The 22465-nt window shown below is 37.2% G+C and overlaps 1 protein-coding gene across 1 annotated transcript in view; it reads right to left on the reverse strand.

Annotated features, from left to right (window-relative positions):
* Positions 1-21721, reverse strand: part of elapor1 (endosome-lysosome associated apoptosis and autophagy regulator 1) — a 110833-nt gene extending 89112 nt beyond the window's left edge. The window contains exon 1 of the mRNA XM_039747304.1: positions 21504-21721. Within this exon, the coding sequence (XP_039603238.1) occupies positions 21504-21602 (99 nt within the window). The 5' untranslated portion in view covers positions 21603-21721. The remainder of the gene's footprint in view (positions 1-21503) is intronic.
* Positions 21722-22465: the final 744 nt, after the last annotated feature.

A 22465-nucleotide genomic window follows, 5' to 3' on the forward strand; every position in this document is an offset into this window, starting at 1 on the left:
AAAATCATTGTCTGCTGCTTACCTTTCCTTCTTATTGCATAATGAATATGAAAGCAGAAAACAGTAAAACCTGTAAGTAATGCATTTAAAAAAAATCCATGCTTAAAACACAGCACTGATTTGATAAATATAGTGACACAGTTAAAAATAATAAACATAAAAAAGCTAAAAAGGCTGTCTTTAGTCAAATACACAATGAAAGAGAACTCTGCCAGCTGGCATTTGCCCTGTTTTTAGACTCATTTAGCCAGTTCTGAATTATCAGGAAAATGAGAAACTCTATCTGCACCTGGAAACTTAGTTTCCTCAACAAACATAATAGATTTTAAATGCTGAAGCACCTCAAGACTCTTACCTTACTTAGCATTATACCGTGCTCACTCTTCACATGAACCGCAAAATGTACTGCAGCAATAACCACACGATCAGGTTGTGTAATGACACCAATGCCGACAGGCAGATCAGTACAAACACCAAAACATCTTAGACAAAAAAAAAAATCACTGTTGACGTTAGGATAAAAAACCTCCATGCCAGTGGAAAACCATCTGCTGCTTTAGTGTCCTTACATTACGAATCATGGAGATCTTTGCTTGAGCAGTTTATCACCAAGATTATACTGAAAAAAACCTCCAGAGTATATATTCACATTCTAGAGTTGCCTGAGGGAAAGCTACACGTGTTGTATAAGAGGATACTGATGAACTTTTATTGCTGCACGGCGAGTCCTGATGATATGACTGTCAGCCATTACTATCAGTAAGGTAACAAAATTACACAAAAGAAAGGCTATCTGAAACAAGGCCAAGCTTGTCTCCTTTTAAATTATATATTTATATACATACACAAAGGATGAACCAAATATTTGGCTAAAAATAGGAAAAAATATATTTGGTATTCACCCAATGAGTAAAAATGCTTATTTTTTTGCTGAATGCATGAAGCAGATTCCATTGCTCTCCTGGACGATGCTTTCAAACAGCACCACCTGTTCTATAGTCAATGAGTAATATGTCACATTGCATTGCATCGTGGGACACAGGTGTAATCTTTAGGGGACTGTACTGTTTTACAATTATAAACAAGCAGTAATGACACATTACAAGAAATTGTAAAGCTTATACAAGGCAAAAGCAACTAGACTGAGGAAGGGAGGAGAATAGATCATACCAAGACAAATTGATTTCGGAAACAAAGCAACACCATTTAAAACTCGAGCTTAATGAACAACGCATATATGTACAACTTACCATCCAAGTTATAAACAAAATGCCTCAACAAGCAAACTCTGCTCACATTTTCTTATTGTTTCATTTCGGTTCAACATTTAAATATGTTCTGCTTGTAATGACTGATTACAATAATAAAAGGATTTTCATTAATTTACAGTTTTAATAATTCAAATTAAATAAAAAAGATTGTTTATTAATTTAGGTCTTATGCAATAGCACAAATATGCCAAAAATAATTGAAAAAATTATTCTGCATTTGGCAGATTGTTTTATGAAATTAGCAGCTTTGGCTAAGAATTTTCATTACAGTGCATCCAGTGCCCCCTGGTGGTGGTCACGGACCCCTGCCGGGTTGAGCTTCTAAGCTCCAATTCCGTGGCCTCGATGTAAACTAAGGGGGCTGCCCTCTCGTGTCCTGGGGAGGTACTGCTGGTAATATGTCCATTCCCCCGGTCTTCTCTTCAAAAGGGCGTCACGTCCGGGGAAGATCCCCGGCCGTCCATCACAATACATACACTGTATGTGTTTACTCTGAATGTGGCTTTGTGTCCATTCCATTCATGTGTGAAACCCACGATGATCTGGTACTTCATCCAGAAAGGGAAACGTAGATAGTTTGTTCCTTAGGGGTGCACAAAATGTAACAAGTTTTCATAATTTCAATTTGTTATTTTGAGAAAGGGATTGACAAACTATATTGGGCTAAATGGCCCATTGTCAAAAGTTGTTCTTACTGTATATTCTTATTTAGTCTGACAGCCTTGCCCTTTTTTCATGAGGAGTTTCCTCCAATGTCCAAGAACTCCACCTAAATCCACTCCCCCTTTAAATCTTCATAAGATTACTTAAATAAATTAATGTTCTTCATACTTACACTTGTGTTGAACATTACAATATGTACCCTACCTAGACTTCTCAAAAAAAAAAAATCTGCTGACTAGTAAGTACATGATTTCCAAAGGTCATGATATACCAGCAAAGCTCCCAACAGCTGCAAGTAGGAGTTTGTGTCAACTCTGGTAATTAAAAGCAATTAGCATAAAACATATCAAAAGGTAACAAAAAATAAAATTGGCATGCAAAATATCTAGTAGAGGTGTGTTAAATGTGAGTCAACATACATTTAGGTAGGAAAGAGTCCTTATCATCATATTATGGAATCTTATGAAGATAAAAAAAATTAACATCAATGTACCGCACAAGATTATCTACCACGACTTTCCACAAGGATCAAATCAACAAGCTACATGAACAGGGATTTAGTGAATGACTTGCAGATTGGTACAAAATTAGATTAAACACAAAAGGGTAAGGAAATGTTCCTGTATTAGGAGATATCAAAAGTAGCATCAATTACTGATCAGTGAGGGATCAGCTGGTCCGTCTGATTTTTATTAATGAATGACAGTATCACACAATATATATGTGCAGACAATGCTATTTTAGCTATTACTTTGAAGCAGTTGCATTTTTGGCCTGAAAATTATGAAGGAGTCACACGGAGAGAGAGTGAGACAGAGATACAGTAGGAGAGAGATTATCAAGCACAGAGAAGCACTTATGAAACCCGCTCTTCTGCTTAAATCAATTAGCCTGGGTACATGACCACCATTAATCTCCAGAAGGATCCTGACTTGGATAGGCTCACTGACCTGGGGAAAGTGAGTGCAAATGGTGTTTGCTATGACCCTAAGTGAGTGGTGCGAGGCACAGCTTGCACTGTTAATGTTCAAGCAGGACAAAATGAAGGATCTACCAACATATTGTCATATGGTATAACCACCAAAGGATAGTATTATAAGATATGTTAATATCATGCTCAACACCAAAAGCAGAAGTGCTAATGGATATTCATGAATTTCCAATTTTTATTCAGTGGACAAAGTGCTACATTTTAGTACAGAGGTGTCAAACTCCAGGCCTGGAGGGCCGCAGTGGCTGCAGATTTTCATTCAAACCCTTTTCCTAATCATTGACCAGTTTTCACTGCTAATTAACTCCTTTTCCCTTCATTTTAACAGCCCTGTTTTTAAGAATTCAGCCCTCTGAATTGATTTGCTTCTTCATGAAATTGCAGCCAAACAGAAATGAGACATGAAACGAGCCAACAGATGAGCAGCTAAACTGGGATTTCAAACTCCAACCAATCTATTAATGAGATGCTGATTCTTGCTGTTAATTAATTAAGCCTGTTATTTAATTTTGTGGTATGTTACTGCTCTCATTCTGCCACAGCGGACATTTCCAAAACTGTTGATTTTCTGTTCGTCAAAATGTTTTGGTGACCTGAGAGCTCAACCTTACTGAGACCTTCACTTTTCTTTATTTTCAGATATTGTGTGACGGGCACAGGTAAGCTGGTTGTGTGGCAGCTCGTTGTGTGTCTCATTATTGTTTGGCTGCTAATTAAAAAAGAGACAACTAAGGGGCCTGAGTCAAGTTAATTAAAACTAAAGCAAAAGAAGTTAATTAGCAGCAAAAACTGGTCACTAATGAAGATGGTTAGAATGAAAACTTGTATCCACTGCGGCCCTCCAGGCCTGGAGTTTGACACCTGTGTTTTAGTATATATTAGTAATCAATGTGATTCATGATAATGATGATGACTACACCAAAATAGTGAGATGTACATGTTCATGTACACTTTAAATTGTGTCATAAAAACAAAATTGTGGGTTGCTTAAAACAGCTCTATCATTCAAGCACTAAGGTGAAACTGAAAAGTTCATCAAAGTTATGCCTCGAAAACTACAGACGCAAGGGCTTGCCCAAGCAACCTGAAACCAGGCCTAAAGAAAATTCCACATGCTCCAAAAATAAATATTTTTCTAGATAAGAAATTGGATTGAACATATCAGGAACAGTTAGAAATAAATTGCTTAAAGTGACTAAGAGGAGTTTTCTATAAATGTTATAGCAGTATGTTCATTGTTGAGGTCATTTATTTTTATTTAAAAATTTAAAAAACAGTGTCATCTTCTGGGAGACTGGTGGATGGTGTCCCAAATGCCCTTAAAACAACGTTTCTCAACCTTTCTGGTGTCATAGCCCACTTTTCCCCCATGTAAGTGTTTTAGCAAACCACCTATGGGAATCATGTGCTCTCCTCATAGTTTTTCCTATTTCTGAAACATTATCATCTGTCCCCCTTGTTGAATCAAGCACAATTGTCAGAGCAGGTTAGCAATTCACGACCGCCAGCGGCAGCTCACCACTGAAAAGTGGGGCACCCAGTGGTTAAGTAACATTGCCTTAAAGGATAAGTTTGGTATTTTCCAAGTCAAATCATCTTTATAAGGCCAGTTGTTCAAGCTTTAGTAACACCTGTTAGCAGCTTGGGTATGGCAGTTCTTATACTGGTAATGGTGGTTGCAGGAAGGCTCTCGCACTCTTAGGATATGACAAGACTAGAGGAACCAAACTGGGGAATAGCTAGTGGATCATGCAATGGGCTGTATTGGTGCACATATCAATGCTTTAAGCTATGTACTCAGATGGGTCATTCCCCATTAATCAACGGGCAATGACTCAGTATATGGAATGACGATGTTTGGAGGTCTGCCTCCATTCACTGCATTCTTTTCATCCACTTTTAATATCATTTGTTACTCCTGTGTCATCCATTTTGTATACTGGTTTATTTAAGACATCTAGACTCATGCATCTCGGTACAAACACTTCTTTATTCGACTGTAATTGATATAATGATACATTTCCAGTCTCAGTTAATATGCAAAACTAAAACAGTTTATACTGCAAACACTGTGCTTAATTGTAGGTACACTGTTAAAATACCTGGTATTAAATGAGACAAACTGCATGAGAAACTGAAAAAACTGCAGACTGTCAGCTAATGTATGACAATAGTTTATTTAGCTATAAAAGTTAAATAAGATGTAACGCATCATTCGAAATGTCGTTTAGTCCAATACAGGGTCATGGAAGGCCAGAGCCTATACCAACAACACTGGGAGAAAGACAGAAAAAAAGCAGTAAAAAGCTTAATACAAAATGGTAATAAAATACCATATGAATATTATAACAACATAGTAGTAGTAGTATTGTCATGTGAACAGAGTACAGTAAAATTTACAGTGTAGCACATCACCACTTTCTGGCACCATGATAAACAAGATAAGACAGAACTTGTTCTATTTCATTAAAAAAAGAAAAGAAATTAGCTCACCAATGTTATCACTTATGAATTATTTACACATTTTAAACTTCAATTAAATTATGGTAATGTAATGGAAAGGAAAAGTAAACCTGTAAAATATGTTTTGGGATTTTTCATTTTATTAGGTATGTTCAGGTTTTTGTTAAACTGGTTCTAATTAACTGCAATGGGCCAGCGCCCTGCCTGGGGTTTGTTCATGCCTTGTGCCCTGTGCTTGCTGGGACAGGCTCCAGTGCCCATCATGACCCTGATCTTGATAAAGCAGGTTAGAAAATGATGTGTCATGATTCTAATTAATTCTGATTTTTGGAACCTCTTCGTTTCACTCCTATTTGTACTGGCAAGGGTCACAATGGCAGGACAAAGAGTTAAGCAGTCTTTGCCATTAGCAACAGTCTCCATGCATTTAGCTATGGAAGTCTTTTTTTTTTTGCTAACTTGTATAGCAAATGGATGACAGCTGTTGTTTAGGAGCTGGTGGTAAGCTAATAATTAAAAGTTTATTGCCCTAAATATGTCTTTTGTCTCTATTCATTTCTAACACATTTAATTCAATCTACAGTTGCAGGGGGTGGAGACTAATCATTCAGTTAAGCGTTTTTTTATCCTTTATATTTTATTACTGTGTCAAAAATGTTTTATTCAGGATAACCTCTTTAAGGCAGTGAATTAATTAAATGGACTTAATGATGCAGCAGTATACTGTGGTGACAATAAGCACATCCCTGGCGTACATCTGAAGGCAGAGTACACAAGTTCAGAAGGCTTTTAAGCTATGTACATTAAGTCTGTTGTCCATCCATCCATCTATTATCAATCGCTTATCCCAGGTCGGGTCGCAGGGGCAGCAGTTTAAGCAGGGAAGCCTAAATCTGTTGTATCATCTTTATATGTGTAAACTAGTCTAACTTAATAATTTGTGACAGCTGCCTGTCTGACAGATTAGCTCGAGCAGCTCCTAGGGGCAGGATGGGAATGATAGGCTGCAATGATTTGTGTAAGGGAAGGAAATTACATGCTATAGCCCACACAGTCATAGAATGTGCCTAAGGAATTTTACAAGCGATTTATATACACACACACACACACACACACACACATACATATATATATATATACACACACACACAAGCTATTAGGCAGTGACAGGCAGAGGATGATTAGGGGTGGGGGAAGAATGGACAGGGCCAGGACATCAGGATAAACGCTCCTCTTTTCAAAAGATGCCCAGGGACCTTTAATGACTATAGAGAGTTAGGTCCTATGGCATTGGGACCCACAAACAAACCATAGGGTAAGTGCCCCCTGCTGGTCTCACCAATGCCTCTTCCAGCAGCAACCTAAACTTTTCCTAGATGGTCTCCCATTCAAGTACTGGCCAGGCCCAAACATGCTTAGTATCAGGTGGATGACCTGTTCTGAAGCACAGGTGGTATGGCTGCTTGCTACCATTGCAAATATAGCACAACAGATATACAGTGCTCTCCATAATGTTTGGGACAAAGACGGTAGTCGTCTGTGACACACACACATCTGCTTCCTGAAGACTGTTATCTGTCAAACAGACATTTGGGGATTTTTCTTTAGCATAGCGAGGATTCTTCTGTCATCAGCAGTGGAGGTCTTCCTTAGCTTACCAGTCCCATTGTGATTACTGAGCTTACCAATGTGTTCTTTCTTCTTAATGATACTCCACACAGTTGATTTAGGCAATCCTAAAGTTTTACTGATGTCTCTAATGATTTTTGTTTTTCAGCCTCATAATGGCTTCTTTGACTGTCATAGATTAGGTCTTGCCCTCATGTTGAACAATGGAAAATACAGACTCCAAATAGTAGAAGCAAGCCAAGGTATCTTAAAGAGCAATGAAACACACCTGAGGAATCACAAACACCTGTGACACCAACTGTCCCAAACATTATGGTGTCCTGGAATGGGGGTACAATGTAGAAAAAGTGTTGTAATTTCTACAAAAAGTGTTACTGAAGTATGTGCAAATATTCATAAATGAAAGTCTGCAGTGTACTTTATTTAATCACGTCTGAATTGTTTGATTTGTAATTTTACACTGTGGAGCAGAGTGGTAAATCCAAGAAAAATGTGTCTTTGTCGTAGACTTTATGGAGGGCACTGTAGATTTAAAGTGTACCTGAGTTGTATTTATTCCTAACTGTAAATAACTATCTGTTATAAGCTGAATTATGTGTACTCTACATGGGACAGCATTCACTATTCACTGCACACAGTAGAGGCTTGTCCACAAGCCAAGAATGCAAAGGACAAGTTATATTATTTACTTTTAACTTTTTAAAATTATGTTAAGTTTCTTATTGCATGCAATATTTTATTTGGTATATAAACCAAGAATTTTCAGATTTTAACAGAGTTGAAAAAAAAGTACAGTATACTAAAAAGGCACATGTTAAACATCAGGATGTTTTTAGAACTATGTTATCATTTTTATTTGCACTGTAATAAGCAATGTTTATTTTGCACACAGAGTGGAGTGTTTCAGCTTTTGTGAAGTGAATAACATCACAAGAAGGAGGAAATTCATTTGAATAAATTTTGGTAGAATGGTTTCACGCCAAAAAAAAAGATCAAAAATATTTCACATTTCACATGGACAATCAGAAGCAGGGCATGAATACTTCACATCAGGGAGTGAGGCATAACCTTTTCAACAGCCACACAAATTGCACAACATTAATTTAAAGGACTATAACCTCATTATTGTCACAATTACATATTTGACATCACACATATTCTTTCTTAAAATGCATGGCATGAAAACTGACCAGCATGTCAGACATCAAAAATGTGCAGGGGTGCTAAACTAGTATTCAGAACTCTTCATTCAGATTTGCATTTCGATAGTTTAGCCAATTTTATTTGATAAATAAAAAAAGACAATTATATATTGCACAATTGTAGAATGACCGGACATTGCCACTGCAGCAACCAACACTGAAATAAAAACAGACTAACAAGAAAATAAGGGAGGTTGGTTGGCTTTTGTTGTAATGGAGTTAATTAAAAGGACTCACTGTTATTGCTGTGCCTAGATCACATTACTGTAAACTGCACGAAAATACAGGATTTTTTTATAAATAAACATGCACTCAAAAATCACTGCATAAAGGATAAGATTTTGCATCCATTGTTCCAGCATTTAGAAACTTTTACAGAAGGTATCAAGATCTCCTATACTAATTCTCATTTTATATATATGTAATAGAGACACTGCATTTTAAGAATTTTCCAAGCAGATATAATAGCACTAGACAAGGCAAACTTGAAAACAAAGAGGATAAAAGAAGATGGAAAATCACAATAAAAGACCTTAAAACTACAAAATCCCAACCAATCTCCTCACCAAGTTCAAGCACTTCTGGCTTATGGTGTATTTCTAAGTTTTCCTTGTGGACAGAATCCAGCTCCAGGGGACAAGCTCAACCAATATCATGAATTCAGAAAATGAATGCAGGGATTAAGTTGTTAAGAGTAAAACTACACTTCCGCCTGGCAAAAATTTGCTGAGTGTTTACTTTTAAAGAACATACATTAACTTTGAAGGATTACTAATTACAGTTTTTAATGAAAGGCAAAAAAGCCTCCAGGCCATATTCTTGTACTGAGAGGAGTTCAGATAACAAAAGTGACATATAAGTGGCAATGCTGGAAGTCATGGATGTGTTAATTTGTTAATACAAATAATGCTAAAACAAACACCACCACCAAACAACAAAAATGAAAATAATACAACTATTAAAGCCACAGTAATTTACACCCACAATAAAAATATTCTTTTTGCTCACTACTTTAAATTAATTGATGAGCAGTGCACTTTGTAGTCAAATGCTCCATCCATGGCATATATGGGTAATCCCCATATTCATAGCTGATCTCTAGAGAAACCAAAGAATAAACTACTAGCAGTTTTTAAAAAATGGATTGGGCAGTTCAAGAGCTTCTCCTCCCTAAAGAACCACAGCATGTTAAAAGTTCCCATTTTAAAATGAGCCTTTTAGTTCATTGCTCTAATGTCGAGTTCATCTGAAATCCTTCGATTTTCTGTAGCCTCATTGTTCATGGACTAACTTAAGTGTGTAATACGAATGGTGGATTTTGGGCATCCACTAACCACAGATGGCAAGTTAATCCATTGATGGGGCATTTTCACCCACACATCAACATTCTCATAGTGCCTCCAGTCAAAAGCATTTGCAATGTTCACTCAAAAAGGAGGCCCAGCTGGCAGTCAAAGCAAACAAATAAGGCAACAAAACTCCACACAATAAAAACACATCACAAATAATTACTATACAACAGGTTAATAATGCTGAAACATATTTAAATATTTGGCAAAACACTCAAACAAGCTTACAAAGAATTCTTGGAGTGTTCATTCGAACAATGACTTAAAAATGGTACAGTGGAACTGTATTTTTTGTCAAGGGTGTCTAAAGCAGGACATGCTCCCAACCTGAGCAAACAGCACACCCTTTCTTTTATGCAAACATAGACTTGTTTATCCTTCACAGGCTCACCTTCAACTAAGCGATCACTTAATGCAGACTATCATTGCACAGGTGACCCACTTTATAAAATGAATGCAGAAAAAAAACGTGTAAAACAATGCACCCTTTATTGTAGCTGCATAATTTATCTAAAATATGCAGTGTTTCCTGAAGGACAGACACTAGAGAAAAGTTCCGTAAAGGTGGACACCAAAAATATTACATTTATAGACACCTGGAAAGGGCCTCAGATATTACATTGTTAAAGTATAAGATTTTCAGATGATATGTAGCAATAAAACAATGATAACTTTCAAAATTAACAACAATATGATACATTCATTATGGCAGCATATTTGCTTAAAGACCATATCTTACCAGAAGCCAAAATTAAATCAGAATAGGCACTAAAATTCTGAAGATAAAACAGTGGTGCAGGGAAAATACAGCAAAAAGTACCCCATGTGTATGCAAATTACCAAAGCACATCTTTTTAATGTGTATGTATTTACGTCACCTGCTGTTGCTTTAGAATACTTGATTTTTTTATTATTAATTAAGCATACACCTTTATCCAACTTGACTTACAAAGAAAAAGTTATATGCAAGAATGATTTGAAAGTACTGGAGATATTTTGCAGACAGGCAGAAGAGAGAGACTTCTAGAGGAGACATATGGAAAGACCATTAAACTTGGACCTGGAATTATTGAGGAGCAGGACCATTCAGAGAACTGTAAATCAAGACAAGAACTTTGATGTGGATCCATGAAGCAACAGAAACCCAGTGGAGAGACAAAAGCAGAGTAGTAGTAGGAGTTAAACAGTGGACAAAGACCACCAGCTAAGTAGATAGATGAATTCTGGAGGAGCTGAAAAGGTGTGATAGCACCTGAAGGAAGCCCCGCAGGAGTCAGTTGCAATAGTCTGGCCAAAAGAGCACCAGTGTCTGAAGAATGAGTTGCATGGCATAATTAGTGAGGAACGGTTAACTCCTCTGAATGTTATAAACAAAGAAATGACAGGATTGGGTCACTGAAGAAATATATTCAATGAATTAAAGTGAGGAGTCCTGAATCATGCTAAGATTGTTACTGATGGTGAAAGGGTGACATCTTCAAGTGCAATGTTTAGAAACAAACCTGAGAAGGTAGAATCAGGAGGCAAATGAATATGTGATATCTTACTTTGAAAGGTTACGTTTAAGTTGATGACCATTCATCCATGGCAAGGGAGCAAAGAGATGCCTGGAGATTTGTGCTTAAACCTGTGGGTTGTAAGAGAGAAATGAGAGGAAAAGCTGTGTATCATCAGCACAGATGGCAGGAAAAGCCATGAGAAGAATTAACATTGCCTAAGGAATGAATGTAGAGAGAAAAGGGAAATGGACCCAACACTAATCCTTGTGGCATACCTGTGGAGAGTTTCTGGGGAAAAGACAAAGATTTAGACCAGGAGACACAAAAGTACCCATCACAGAGGTAGGACTTGAACTAGTCCAAAGAAAAGTCACTGATTCCAAGCTTATTGAGGGAAACGATAAGTGGCTAACAGTATTGAAAGCTAATTAAAATAAGAACTTTGGATAGAGAAGCAGCTTGAGCAGATCTAAAAGCATTTCTGACTGAAAGCTGTGTGTTCTCAATAGAGCGACCCTCGTAGAACTAATTTTTGTTATACATTCCCATGCATGTTTCAATGTAAAGGGTTTATGAGTTAAAAACATATCTTCAAATCAAATTGGCTCAGGAATTTACTGTGGCAGTAACAAGTTGAAAGAAACACAGCGCTGGTGTGATAACAGTTTACTGCAGACACAACAATACAGCTTTACTCTCCTGCATTCAGGAGAGTAGTTCCAAAAATAACTACAGTATATGGCTACTGTACATTTGCAAAGAACCTTGGGATAGTATTTGCTATAGAAGGGCATTATACAAAATAAGGGCTATTTGAAGTTTTTTTTACAATAATGGAAATACCAGAACCCTCATCTTTGTAGCTCATATACATATTTTGTCTTCACTCGTGGATGAAGATATGGAACAGGTGGACACATACAGTGGTGTGAAAAACTATTTGCCCCCTTCCTGATTTCTTATTCTTTTGCATGTTTGTCACACAAAATGTTTCTGATCATCAAACACATTTAACCATTAGTCAAATATAACACAAGTAAACACAAAATGCAGTTTTTAAGTGATGGTTTTATTATTTAGGGAGAAAAAAAATCCAAACCTACATGACCCTGTGTGAAAAAGTAATTGCCCCCTTGTTAAAAAATAACCTAACTGTGGTGTATCACACCTGAGTTCAATTTCCGTAGCCACCCCCAGGCCTGATTACTGCCACACCTGTTTCAATCAAGAAATCACTTAAATAGGAGCTGCCTGACACAGAGAAGTAGACCAAAAGCACCTCAAAAGCTAGACATCATGCCAAGATCCAAAGAAATTCAGGAACAAATGAGAACAGAAGTAATTGAGATCTATCAGTCTGGTAAAGGTTATAAAGCCATTTCTAAAGCTTTGGGACTCCAGTGAACCACAATGAGAGCCATTATCCACAAATGGCAAAAACATGGAACAGTGGTGAACCTTCCCAGGAGTGGCCGGCCGACCAAAATTACCCCAAGAGCGCAGAGACGAATCATCCGAAAGGTCACAGAAGACCCCAGGACAACGTCTAAAGAACTGAAGGCCTCACTTGCCTCAATTAAGGTCAGTGTTCACGACTCCACCATAAGAAAGAGACTGGGCAAAAACGGCCTGCATGGCAGATTTCCAAGACGCAAACCACTGTTAAGCAAAAAGAACATTAGGGCTCGTCTCAATTTTGCTAAGAAACATCTCAATGATTGCCAAGACTTTTGGGAAAATACCTTGTGAACTGATGAGACAAAAGTTGAACTTTTTGGAAGGCAAATGTCCCGTTACATCTGGCGTAAAAGGAACACAGCATTTCAGAAAAAGAACATCATACCAACAGTAAAATATGGTGGTGGTAGTGAGATGGTCTGGGGTTGTTTTGCTGCTTCAGGACCTGGAAGGCTTGCTGTGATAGATGGAACCATGAATTCTACTGTCTACCAAAAAATCCTGAAGGAAAATGTCCGGCCATCTGTTCGTCAACTCAAGCTGAAGTGATCTTGGGTGCTGCAACAGGACAATGACCCAAAACACACCAGCAAATCCACCTCTGAATGGCTAAAGAAAAACAAAATGAAGACTTTGGAGTGGCCTAGTCAAAGTCCTGACCTGAATCCAATTGAGATGCTATGGCATGACCTTAAAAAGGTGGTTCATGCTAGAAAACCCTCAAATAAAGCTGAATTACAACAATTCTGCAAAGATGAGTGGGCCAAAATTCCTCCAGAGCGCTGTTAAAGACTTATTGCAAGTTATCACAAACGCTTGATTGCAGTTATTGCTGCTAAGTGTGGCCAAACCAGTTATTAGGTTCAGGGGGCAATTACTTTTTCACACAGGGCCAAGTAGGTTTGGATTTTTTTTCTCCCTAAATAATAAAAACCATCATTTAAAAACTGCATTTTGTGTTTACTTGTGTTATATTTGACTAATGGTTAAATGTGTTTGATGATCAGAAACATTTTGTGTGACAAACATGCAAAAGAATAAGAAATCAGAAAGGGGGCAAATAGTTTTTCACACCACTGTAGATCAGTGGTAGCATAGTGACTTCACTTGAGCATTTGTTTTCTTGCCTTTGGAACAGCCACTGCCTAGAGCTCCCCTTGTGTAGTCCCCAGTTCTTTTATCATGTGAATGCTGCATAACAAGTTACTAAACAACAAACCATGCTGAAAAGGACCAGAGGCAAACGTTGGGTATAAAAAGGCAAGACTAGGGTCTGCCCATTCCCAATAGAAGGCAGCTTAGTTCTGAATGTGTTCAGGCTTTCATTAAATAGTTTCATTATGCTATTACACAAATGTTTGGCTTATATTTTAGACGCAAGTGTAACAATCAGTGGGCTTAAAAGAATTAAAACAACAAATAATGTACAAAATATGCAGTTGAGACAAGACAAGAGACAAAAAATAGCATGCACATGCCATTGAGATTAAAATAGAATGTTATTATATTGTTATTGTAAGGATCTGTTTTGCTCTTTGGGCCAGGGGTTTTACTATTCCCTTCTCCATTTCAGGATGTACTGTATAAGCTTGGCCTTGTTTTAATTGTGAAAGCCACAGACTTGAATTTGCATTACTGAGCCAGGGTTACTTAATATTTCAAGACCTACGTAGTGGTTTGAAGCTTTCTTTAAGCCCTGCATTCTGTCCTAACTTGAATGGAAGAGATACTATTTTAAAGAAAAACACGAGGAAACACAACATAGTCAACACAAAGCAAGCTAGAATCAAAACTGAGATATCAAGCCACACTTTCTTCAAATTCAAAACAGAAAAACACAATTCAAAGTCAAAATGTCATTGTCAAAAGTATGTTCCTCAAGCAGTGTTTTTTAAAAAAAGAAAATCAAAATGGTATCCAAAACACTGAAATTTATTTTTAATAATATCAAATAATGTTTAAAAAATAAAACAAACCAGATAAACAGAACCTTCACATCCAAAACGCCTAAATGGTCACAAACAGCCAAATAAGATAAACCGAAGACAAAGAAGAATTAAAAACAGGGACAATTTATAACATGTTCATAACACATTTAGTGATAAAAAGGGTGGGCAAACAGGTGCACTATGATGGACATGTAAGGAAACAGTCAAGGAACAAGTCAAAAATTTAAAAAAAAAAGATAGAGGTGGAAGTAGTCGCATGCAGAAGGACAATGATGCCCAAGGCTGTTACATATAGAAATATGGTATAAAATGACATAATGTTCAATGGGCTGCAACCCCCCCTTTTCATTTTTTTTAGATTTTATAAGACACATATCAAATCAAGGACACAATCACTACTACATCTCATAATTTATTTTTCATTTCAGTTTCAAACCTTTCCTCAATTAACTCAGAGAGCTAAGTGAACAGATAGTCCAATGTAACACACACTCTCATGCATATCTCGTGCATTGAGACATCAAACAGGTTAACAGAGGCCCAAGTGAGCTTACTTTTGACTAAGTCTAAAAAAGTTTTTTTTCTAATTTTAAGAGAGTCAGAGTTCTTCCAAATGATCAATACCGTGAGCAAGCAATGCAGTAGAAGATATCAGAACCGACTTTCATGACAGTTACTGTAAATAATGGTATTACAGCATTTAAAACAATTATGAATCCCTCCAAAAGTGTCTAACAAAAGGGGTTGTTGTTCTTATGTGAGAGGCTTGTAGCCAATGGTATCTCATGTGGCACTTTGGTCTGGGAGCTTCGTGATTAGTAGCATTACCCGCATAATTCACTAAAGTCATGTAAGTCTGCAGTATATAAAAATATGGATATTGTAAAACAGTCAAAAGGAGTAATAATAGTTAAATATAAAAAAGTCACAGGAAGGTTAATTTGTATAAAGTGAACATATTCAAATTATTATCAGATGCCTCTTGCTGTATGGTAATCACCATCATACAGAGCTATATAGATTAACATTTCAAAATACTGCAGAAAAAATATTTAATGAGGGAAGAAAGTTTAAGCCCATACAATACCATTATATAGACCAACTGCAGCACATGCAGCCACTACTGTACAGTCCCATTAGTTCATTATTAGTGCATTATGCATCGGGAAAATGTATGCCTGCATGGTGCATGTTCCTCCATATACAGTATGTCTTAATGTTCCACCATATTTTAATTAGTGTGCAAAGGGCAAACATAGGAAAATGTTTATTTCAGATCACTTGGTCTAATTTGACCACATGATCATTTAGGTTTACAATGAGAGAAAACAGACTTCATAATCATTGTCTTCACAGTTTTGTGCTGTGAGGTTGTTGGGAAATAAAGCAAATTAATTAATTCATCTTTGAATTCATACAGTACCGATGATGGCTGTTACTTCAGTGAAGTATTTCAATTGTGTATTTGTAAGCCACAAATAAGAGGTCAGGGTACATCAGTATTGGACCTCAACAATATATATTTTATTATCATATAACATCAATCAGTCACATTTTATGTGGTTACAGCAAACACAGGCAGATTAGGTTGTACAAGAGACACCTCTGTGATTTGAATATTCTCCACCTAAGCTTTATACCATCATGCTATCTTACAGCTTGTTGCTGGCTTATTGGGTGGATCTTACACCACATATCCAAATCTTTCTTTCTAAACACTTAGGAGAAACATTTAACCTGGAAAAACAACATTCAAAACGTCTGAATTTAGTTAAGCTTAAAATGAGCCCTGATAGGCAAATAATCCAAGCTAAGGGGAGTCTGCTTAGCAAACAGCTGACACTGTCACACCCAGTGCAATTATTCCTCCTATTTGCCTAAGAACTGTCTTTTCCAGGGGTTTTAAACAAATGATTAGTTATTCAGAAGTTACAGGACTTTAAAATATCATCTCAACTGGGTATGTCAGCTTTTCTCAGAATTAGATGATTCAGGCTTCAGAGTCCGTTTTTTTCCTTAACATCTGAACCCTCAAAGTGCTCACTGGATGCAACCACATGGAATCTCACTTCACAAATGTGAAACCCACGGCTACTGTAGGAAAAAGGGCACAGCCTTCACTTACCATTGGGAAATTTAACAGAATTAGTTGGCACTAATTATTTATTAATTAGTTGCTTTTAAAAAGATTCTACAACAGCACTAAATCATTCATTGTTTGTCATTTTTAAGCAGGTTGCCATACACAAATTGGCCATAAAAACTGAAGGGGGGTCAAACTGAAACACATCAAGGATGATAGAAGGCACTCTCAAATTATCTCCATACAAAGTAGAATGCTGAAGTGTTCAAAACTGCGTTTTTATTACAAATAAAGAAAACAAAGGTGAGTTTAACAAAATGAGCAACAAAAATTCACAAATTAAATCCTAAACTAGATGGTTAGCCTTCCTATTAGATGTGGTGGCTGGTCCCCTTTCCATCTCAGTACTACACCAGTAGTCTTTTTCACTCAATTCCTGTACCAGTTTCGCAGATCCTCTGGACTATCTTATCTCACTGGTTGAGAGTGCATGCCCACAACCCTTTCAGCTCCAAGCTCACTGAACCTTTGACTGTAAAAGGATATTAATCGCCATCCTCGAATCACTTCTAGAACTCCTGGGGACATCCTGCCAGAACTTCTCAGATTTCCCCACATGTTCGGAGTCCTAGGCCATATTTAAATATTCAATTCAAAATTAAATTTTCTCTACTTCTGTGATCACTGAGGAGATCATATACAAAAAGTACCTTAATTTTAATCACATGCATCATCTACAGGATTATATTTTTATTCAAAAGAGATCAAATAGTACAAACGAAAAAACAAATTGTACTTATAGAAGGAGCTTCTGTTATGATGAGTGCCCTAATGTCAGATATAAATGGAGAGGTGTTAAATGGTAATTTTACAACATTTCCTTGGAATAAACTGAAGGTATTTCTTCAGAAGCAGATCAGCTATTAAAGGTTTACTTTCAAGATTTGAAAAGCTCAGTCATTGAAACTTAGTCATTCAGAATGATTAACCTTAGATACATTTTTGTATCTTCCTTGTAACCGTGTAATAATATAGGTGGGCACAGAAAATGAATGCATGATTGTAAAAATCACTGTTGCGGAATTTTGTCTCTTTTGCAATTGCTTCTAATTTACTTTACTAAGCTCCTGCTCTCTTGACTGTACTCTGTAATGACTCTTACTGTAAAGGGACTCCTGGATTCAGGAAAGTTTTTGTCTGACTGGAAACAAAGCCATTTGTAGGTACTATTTTCTTAATTTGACTGTAATAAGGCTGGAATTTGCATAACTTTTTTTTTTTATACAAATATTTCCCCAAAATACAGGGGTTGGCAAAAGTAGGTTTACAGTTGTGAGTAGGTAAAACACAAAGTTTAATCAGGTATTTTTTTTATTAATTAAATGTATTATTCCTTTGTATTATTTGTCTTCTTATTATTATTGTTATTAGGAAGTAGATTACAAGAATGTGTAAATAATGAAGGCTGGAAATTTGAGCACTTATGGATATTGTACCTGAATGCACTGTGTCATTCTTTTGAGTTAATAAATTTAAAAGCTATTGAGTTAATAAAGCTGTTGTAATAATCATAACCTGCATGTCTTTTTCCACATGAACAACTGTAAACCTACTTTTGCCCACCCCTGTATAATCCTGTGTACTGTATTATATCCAAATTTTGATGCTATGAAAACTTAAAACTTGTGGAGCTTAAGAAGGTGCACAATATAACAAAAAGACTGAAACTGAAAATTGCAACATGGGCATCAGCAAGTAACCACCAATACCGCACTATGGCTTGTCAACATGACTTTGCATTTAGTTACCATCACTAATTCATCATCATTATATAAAAGTTGCTCCAACATTCCTATGCAACATTTCTCTGTTTAGCCAGGTGACATTTTCCAAAACTAGAGACACACGCAGTATATGACAGAAATATAAACTCGTCCTGCTTTAAGACCAACTTCCAGCTGGATGTCTGCCAAAGATACTGTCTCTGTCTTACCCACTTTACCAGACATTTTCTTTCTCTTATATTTGAATAAACTGAGGGTAGCTGACTAACCATGCAGCTAACCTTGGTCTTCTCATGTTTTCTCTCAATAGTGGTCTTAGCATCCTTTCGGATTTATTTTTATCACATTTGGCAGCATGAAGTTCTTTATTTTGTTGTCCTCTGCTGCCTCCTGGGTTTTAGGAAATACGTTTAAAAATATTTTACTTAATGCCAAGTGGTGTGGAAGACAGTAGGACTTTAGAGACTTTCAAAACTAAACTTATTATTTATTTTAGAATTATCAAGTGGATAGGACTTGTGAGCTTTGTTGGGCTGAATGGCCTGCCCTCGTCTAGATTGTTATAATACATTTGCATTATTTTTTAGTGCTGGGTCACTAAAAGGCATACAGCCTATTAGTGGTCGGAGATGCTTGACCCTTGACTATGACAGAGAAAGACAGAGAGTGGCCAGAATAGTATGAAAAAAAGACCTCAAGATCAGTTGGTGCGCTTATCATATTGAATTACCACAAGCTGGGGACGACAGGACTAGAAAACTAACTTAAGGGCAAACGTGAGGACTAACAAGAGTCCATTTCTCTCCAACCAAGTAACAGCTGATAGGCTGTCTTGGTGATCTGGCATTTTAAAGACAATTACAGACTCATGGATATATAGACACCAAAAATAAATAAATCAATAAAAACAGCAACCCTCAACATAAAATATATGGCTTGGATAAAGAGAGTTGCTGCTGTCAATAAAAGGCTTCTAGGTAGCTGTAACATATATATATATATCTCTATATATCTATCTATAACAAACTGAATGAGAATCAGTGTATGTGGCCGTAATGCATATCCACAAAACTGAACCTGCCAAACTTTGCACAGATTCCACATTTGTACAGGAGAAGACCACAGGCTATAATTTGTTCTAGTATGTGATCACACCATGGACTATATATATATAACCATATATATATATATATATATATATATATATATATATATATATATATATATATATATATATATATATATATATATATATATATATATATATATATATATATATATCACACTGCATATTAAATATATATTAAGCAGAATGTTTTTGTGAACTGCGGTGGGCTGGCGCCCTGCCCAGGGTTTGTTTCCTGCCTTGCGCCCTGTGTTGGCTGGGATTGGCTCCAGCAGACCCCCGTGACCCTGTGGTTGGGATATAGTGGGTTGGATAATGGATGGATGGATGTTTTTGTGAATGTGGCTGGTATGGAAATTAACACTGTTGAACCCATCCCCACCAAACTTTGCATAGAATGCCATTTATACAAAGGAACACCACTGGCTATGTTTCGTTCAAAGATTTAGTTGGTATCCCAACTTTTGGGTAGTCCCTGATATTATACACATATACAGTAAATTACAGGGTGCTGTACTAGTGAGTTCAGCCCAGCTGGTGACAGCTCTAGATGCCTTGGTTTCAGTCCAATGCAAGTATGGAAGTTACACATTTATCCCATGTCCAAAATCTGTAATGAACTAAGTTCGTTCAGAAAATGTAAGAATGGGTAGATGTGTATAATGATTTTTGTTATAATTTAATCCAATATGCAACACTGAATGTACATGTGAAATATAATAACATATGAAATTACAACAGCTTCTACCCCTCTACCTTTGACTCTGAACTCTGTGCTGCCTCCCTGCCCTCAAACCTGCCCCTTGTAGCTCATTTACATGCTGTACATTTGTAATGCTTGTGATTACTATTGATTTTTATTATTTGTTTTTATTTATTTATCACTATATATTTACTTAACTATTATTTATTTATTTATTTACAGTAAAATTCTTTACCCATCTTCTCCTGTGTTTATTTATGTATATGATGCACTGTTACTGCTATTTTGTGCCATGGTGTGCTGCAATGCTGTGTATGGATAGCGTGACAATAAAGCCACTTGACTAACAATCTAACAATTAAATCAAACACATTTTTTTTTTCATTTTAACAGTGTTTGATCTATCAGGCTCAATTAGGATTATTAATGATTCATTCACTAAAGAGATTCTATTTCAGGAAAAATTATACTGTGGTGTAGTAAGGTGTCACACCATCATGTTTAAATGCCAAGAATAAAATATGCTATATGAGCACCTCACTGCTGAATTTTGGACAAATTTAATGCATTTAAAATTGCCCTTTAACTAAATGTAGTATTTAACGGCTTGCTTTCCGTTTCGAAATACCATAGTTTGTAATTATAAAATCCTGCAGATTTAGTTGTTTATATGAATACTGTACGTAAGAATCACTACTTTGTTTTTGGCGCTTTGAAATCTTATCTAACCAGGTGGTAACATTTCATGGTGGCATGGCGATTTCTGGTGTTGCCCATTAAATCCTGCTCTCATAAGATGGTTAGTAAACAGAGATTACATTTACAGAAAAAAGTGTCAATTTTTCCACAATAATTTATTGCCACGTAATCGACCGTTCAAATTGATCTCAAACCGCCTAACTGGCAGTGCCTACAGACTAAGTGGATTCCCGTTAATAATACGCAACCTTTTGTTCCAGCCTGTTCATTTGCGAGTTTCCGACCTTAGGCACCAACACCTGACAAAGGTGTCGATGGCTCGCAGCATTTCTATGCCAAAATGCACATGAGATAACACATCTCAGCTGCTTTCTATACTGTATATCCTTAATGAAGTTCAGGTCGTAAAAGGCGCTATAAGCAGGAACGCAACGCACAATTCTAGGCGTTGTCGCGTAACAGCTGTTTCAGGTATAGTGGAGCCGCCGCACCTGTCCTCCACTCTTCGACCTGAAACTTGTATTTGCAGCAGTTGATAAGCTATTAAAGTAGTGACAATTCAACGCGCCACACAACGGACGAAGCAGGGTAACTATGTCCCTTTGACTTAATTACAATAAAGGTCTGCGCTCACCTCTTTGCACACCGGCAGCTGCCTGCTCTGCCCTGCCACGCCGCCGCACAGCAAGACCACGCTGTTCAGGTAAGCGAGAGCCCAATGGGAGAAGACCATGTTGCAGTCCGGTGAGCTGGCTGTGAGGATTACCCTGCTCGCGACTGTTTTATATACTCGCGCGACGCGGGGCAGAGGCAACAATGTACCTGCTCTCTTCGGAAAACTTCGATTCTTCTTTCCGAAAAGTAACGAAGCTGCTTTGGTTTGACGGGGTTGATGGGCGTATTTACGTCGACGGGTGTGGTCATGAAGGGCAGGTGAATGAAGATAAGGGTCGCTGCTGTGGGCGTTTTCGGATGAAAATTAAGTGGAATCTATTCAAAGTGGTTAATAAAACAGGCGAGGAGCCTCCGGATCAGTAATAATATTATTAGGAGCCGCGTGGAATGGTGTAACAAGGTTGGTGAAGCAGCGCGAGACTGGCTCCACGAGCGACATCACCACCGAGACCACACAGGTTTGGTTTGGGTTTGGGTTAGGTTTGGGCAAGGCTTCACACGAATGATCCTGTAAAGAGAAAAGTCGGGCTGTCTGTCATTTCTTCGGCTAACGTGTTGATACATTAAGTGTTTTATACTGCAGTAGAAGAAGATGGAGACGCAGTCATCGTTGATCTGTTCTATCGCGGCTACACACGTATTGTATTGTACTGTATTAATACATACGGTGGAACATCTGTTAACCTATCCTTCCATTTCAGGATAATAGATGTTAATAACAGTTCGTATATATCCTTCACCTTTGGCACTTTCAGTGCTGGAATGCCCTCAGACAAGGCCTGATTGTAATGATGTGAAAAGCATGAGTCTTGGCGAGCCTGTTTCAGGAAGCCGACCTGCACTGGTGCAAGGCAACATCAGGCTGGACTCCAGCCGCTGGATAAAAAGTCATGCATATTTTATAAAGAAGATACCAGAATG

This window comes from Polypterus senegalus, chromosome 3 (assembly GCF_016835505.1).
Source record: "Polypterus senegalus isolate Bchr_013 chromosome 3, ASM1683550v1, whole genome shotgun sequence".
Classification (NCBI taxonomy): Eukaryota; Metazoa; Chordata; class Cladistia; order Polypteriformes; family Polypteridae; genus Polypterus; species Polypterus senegalus.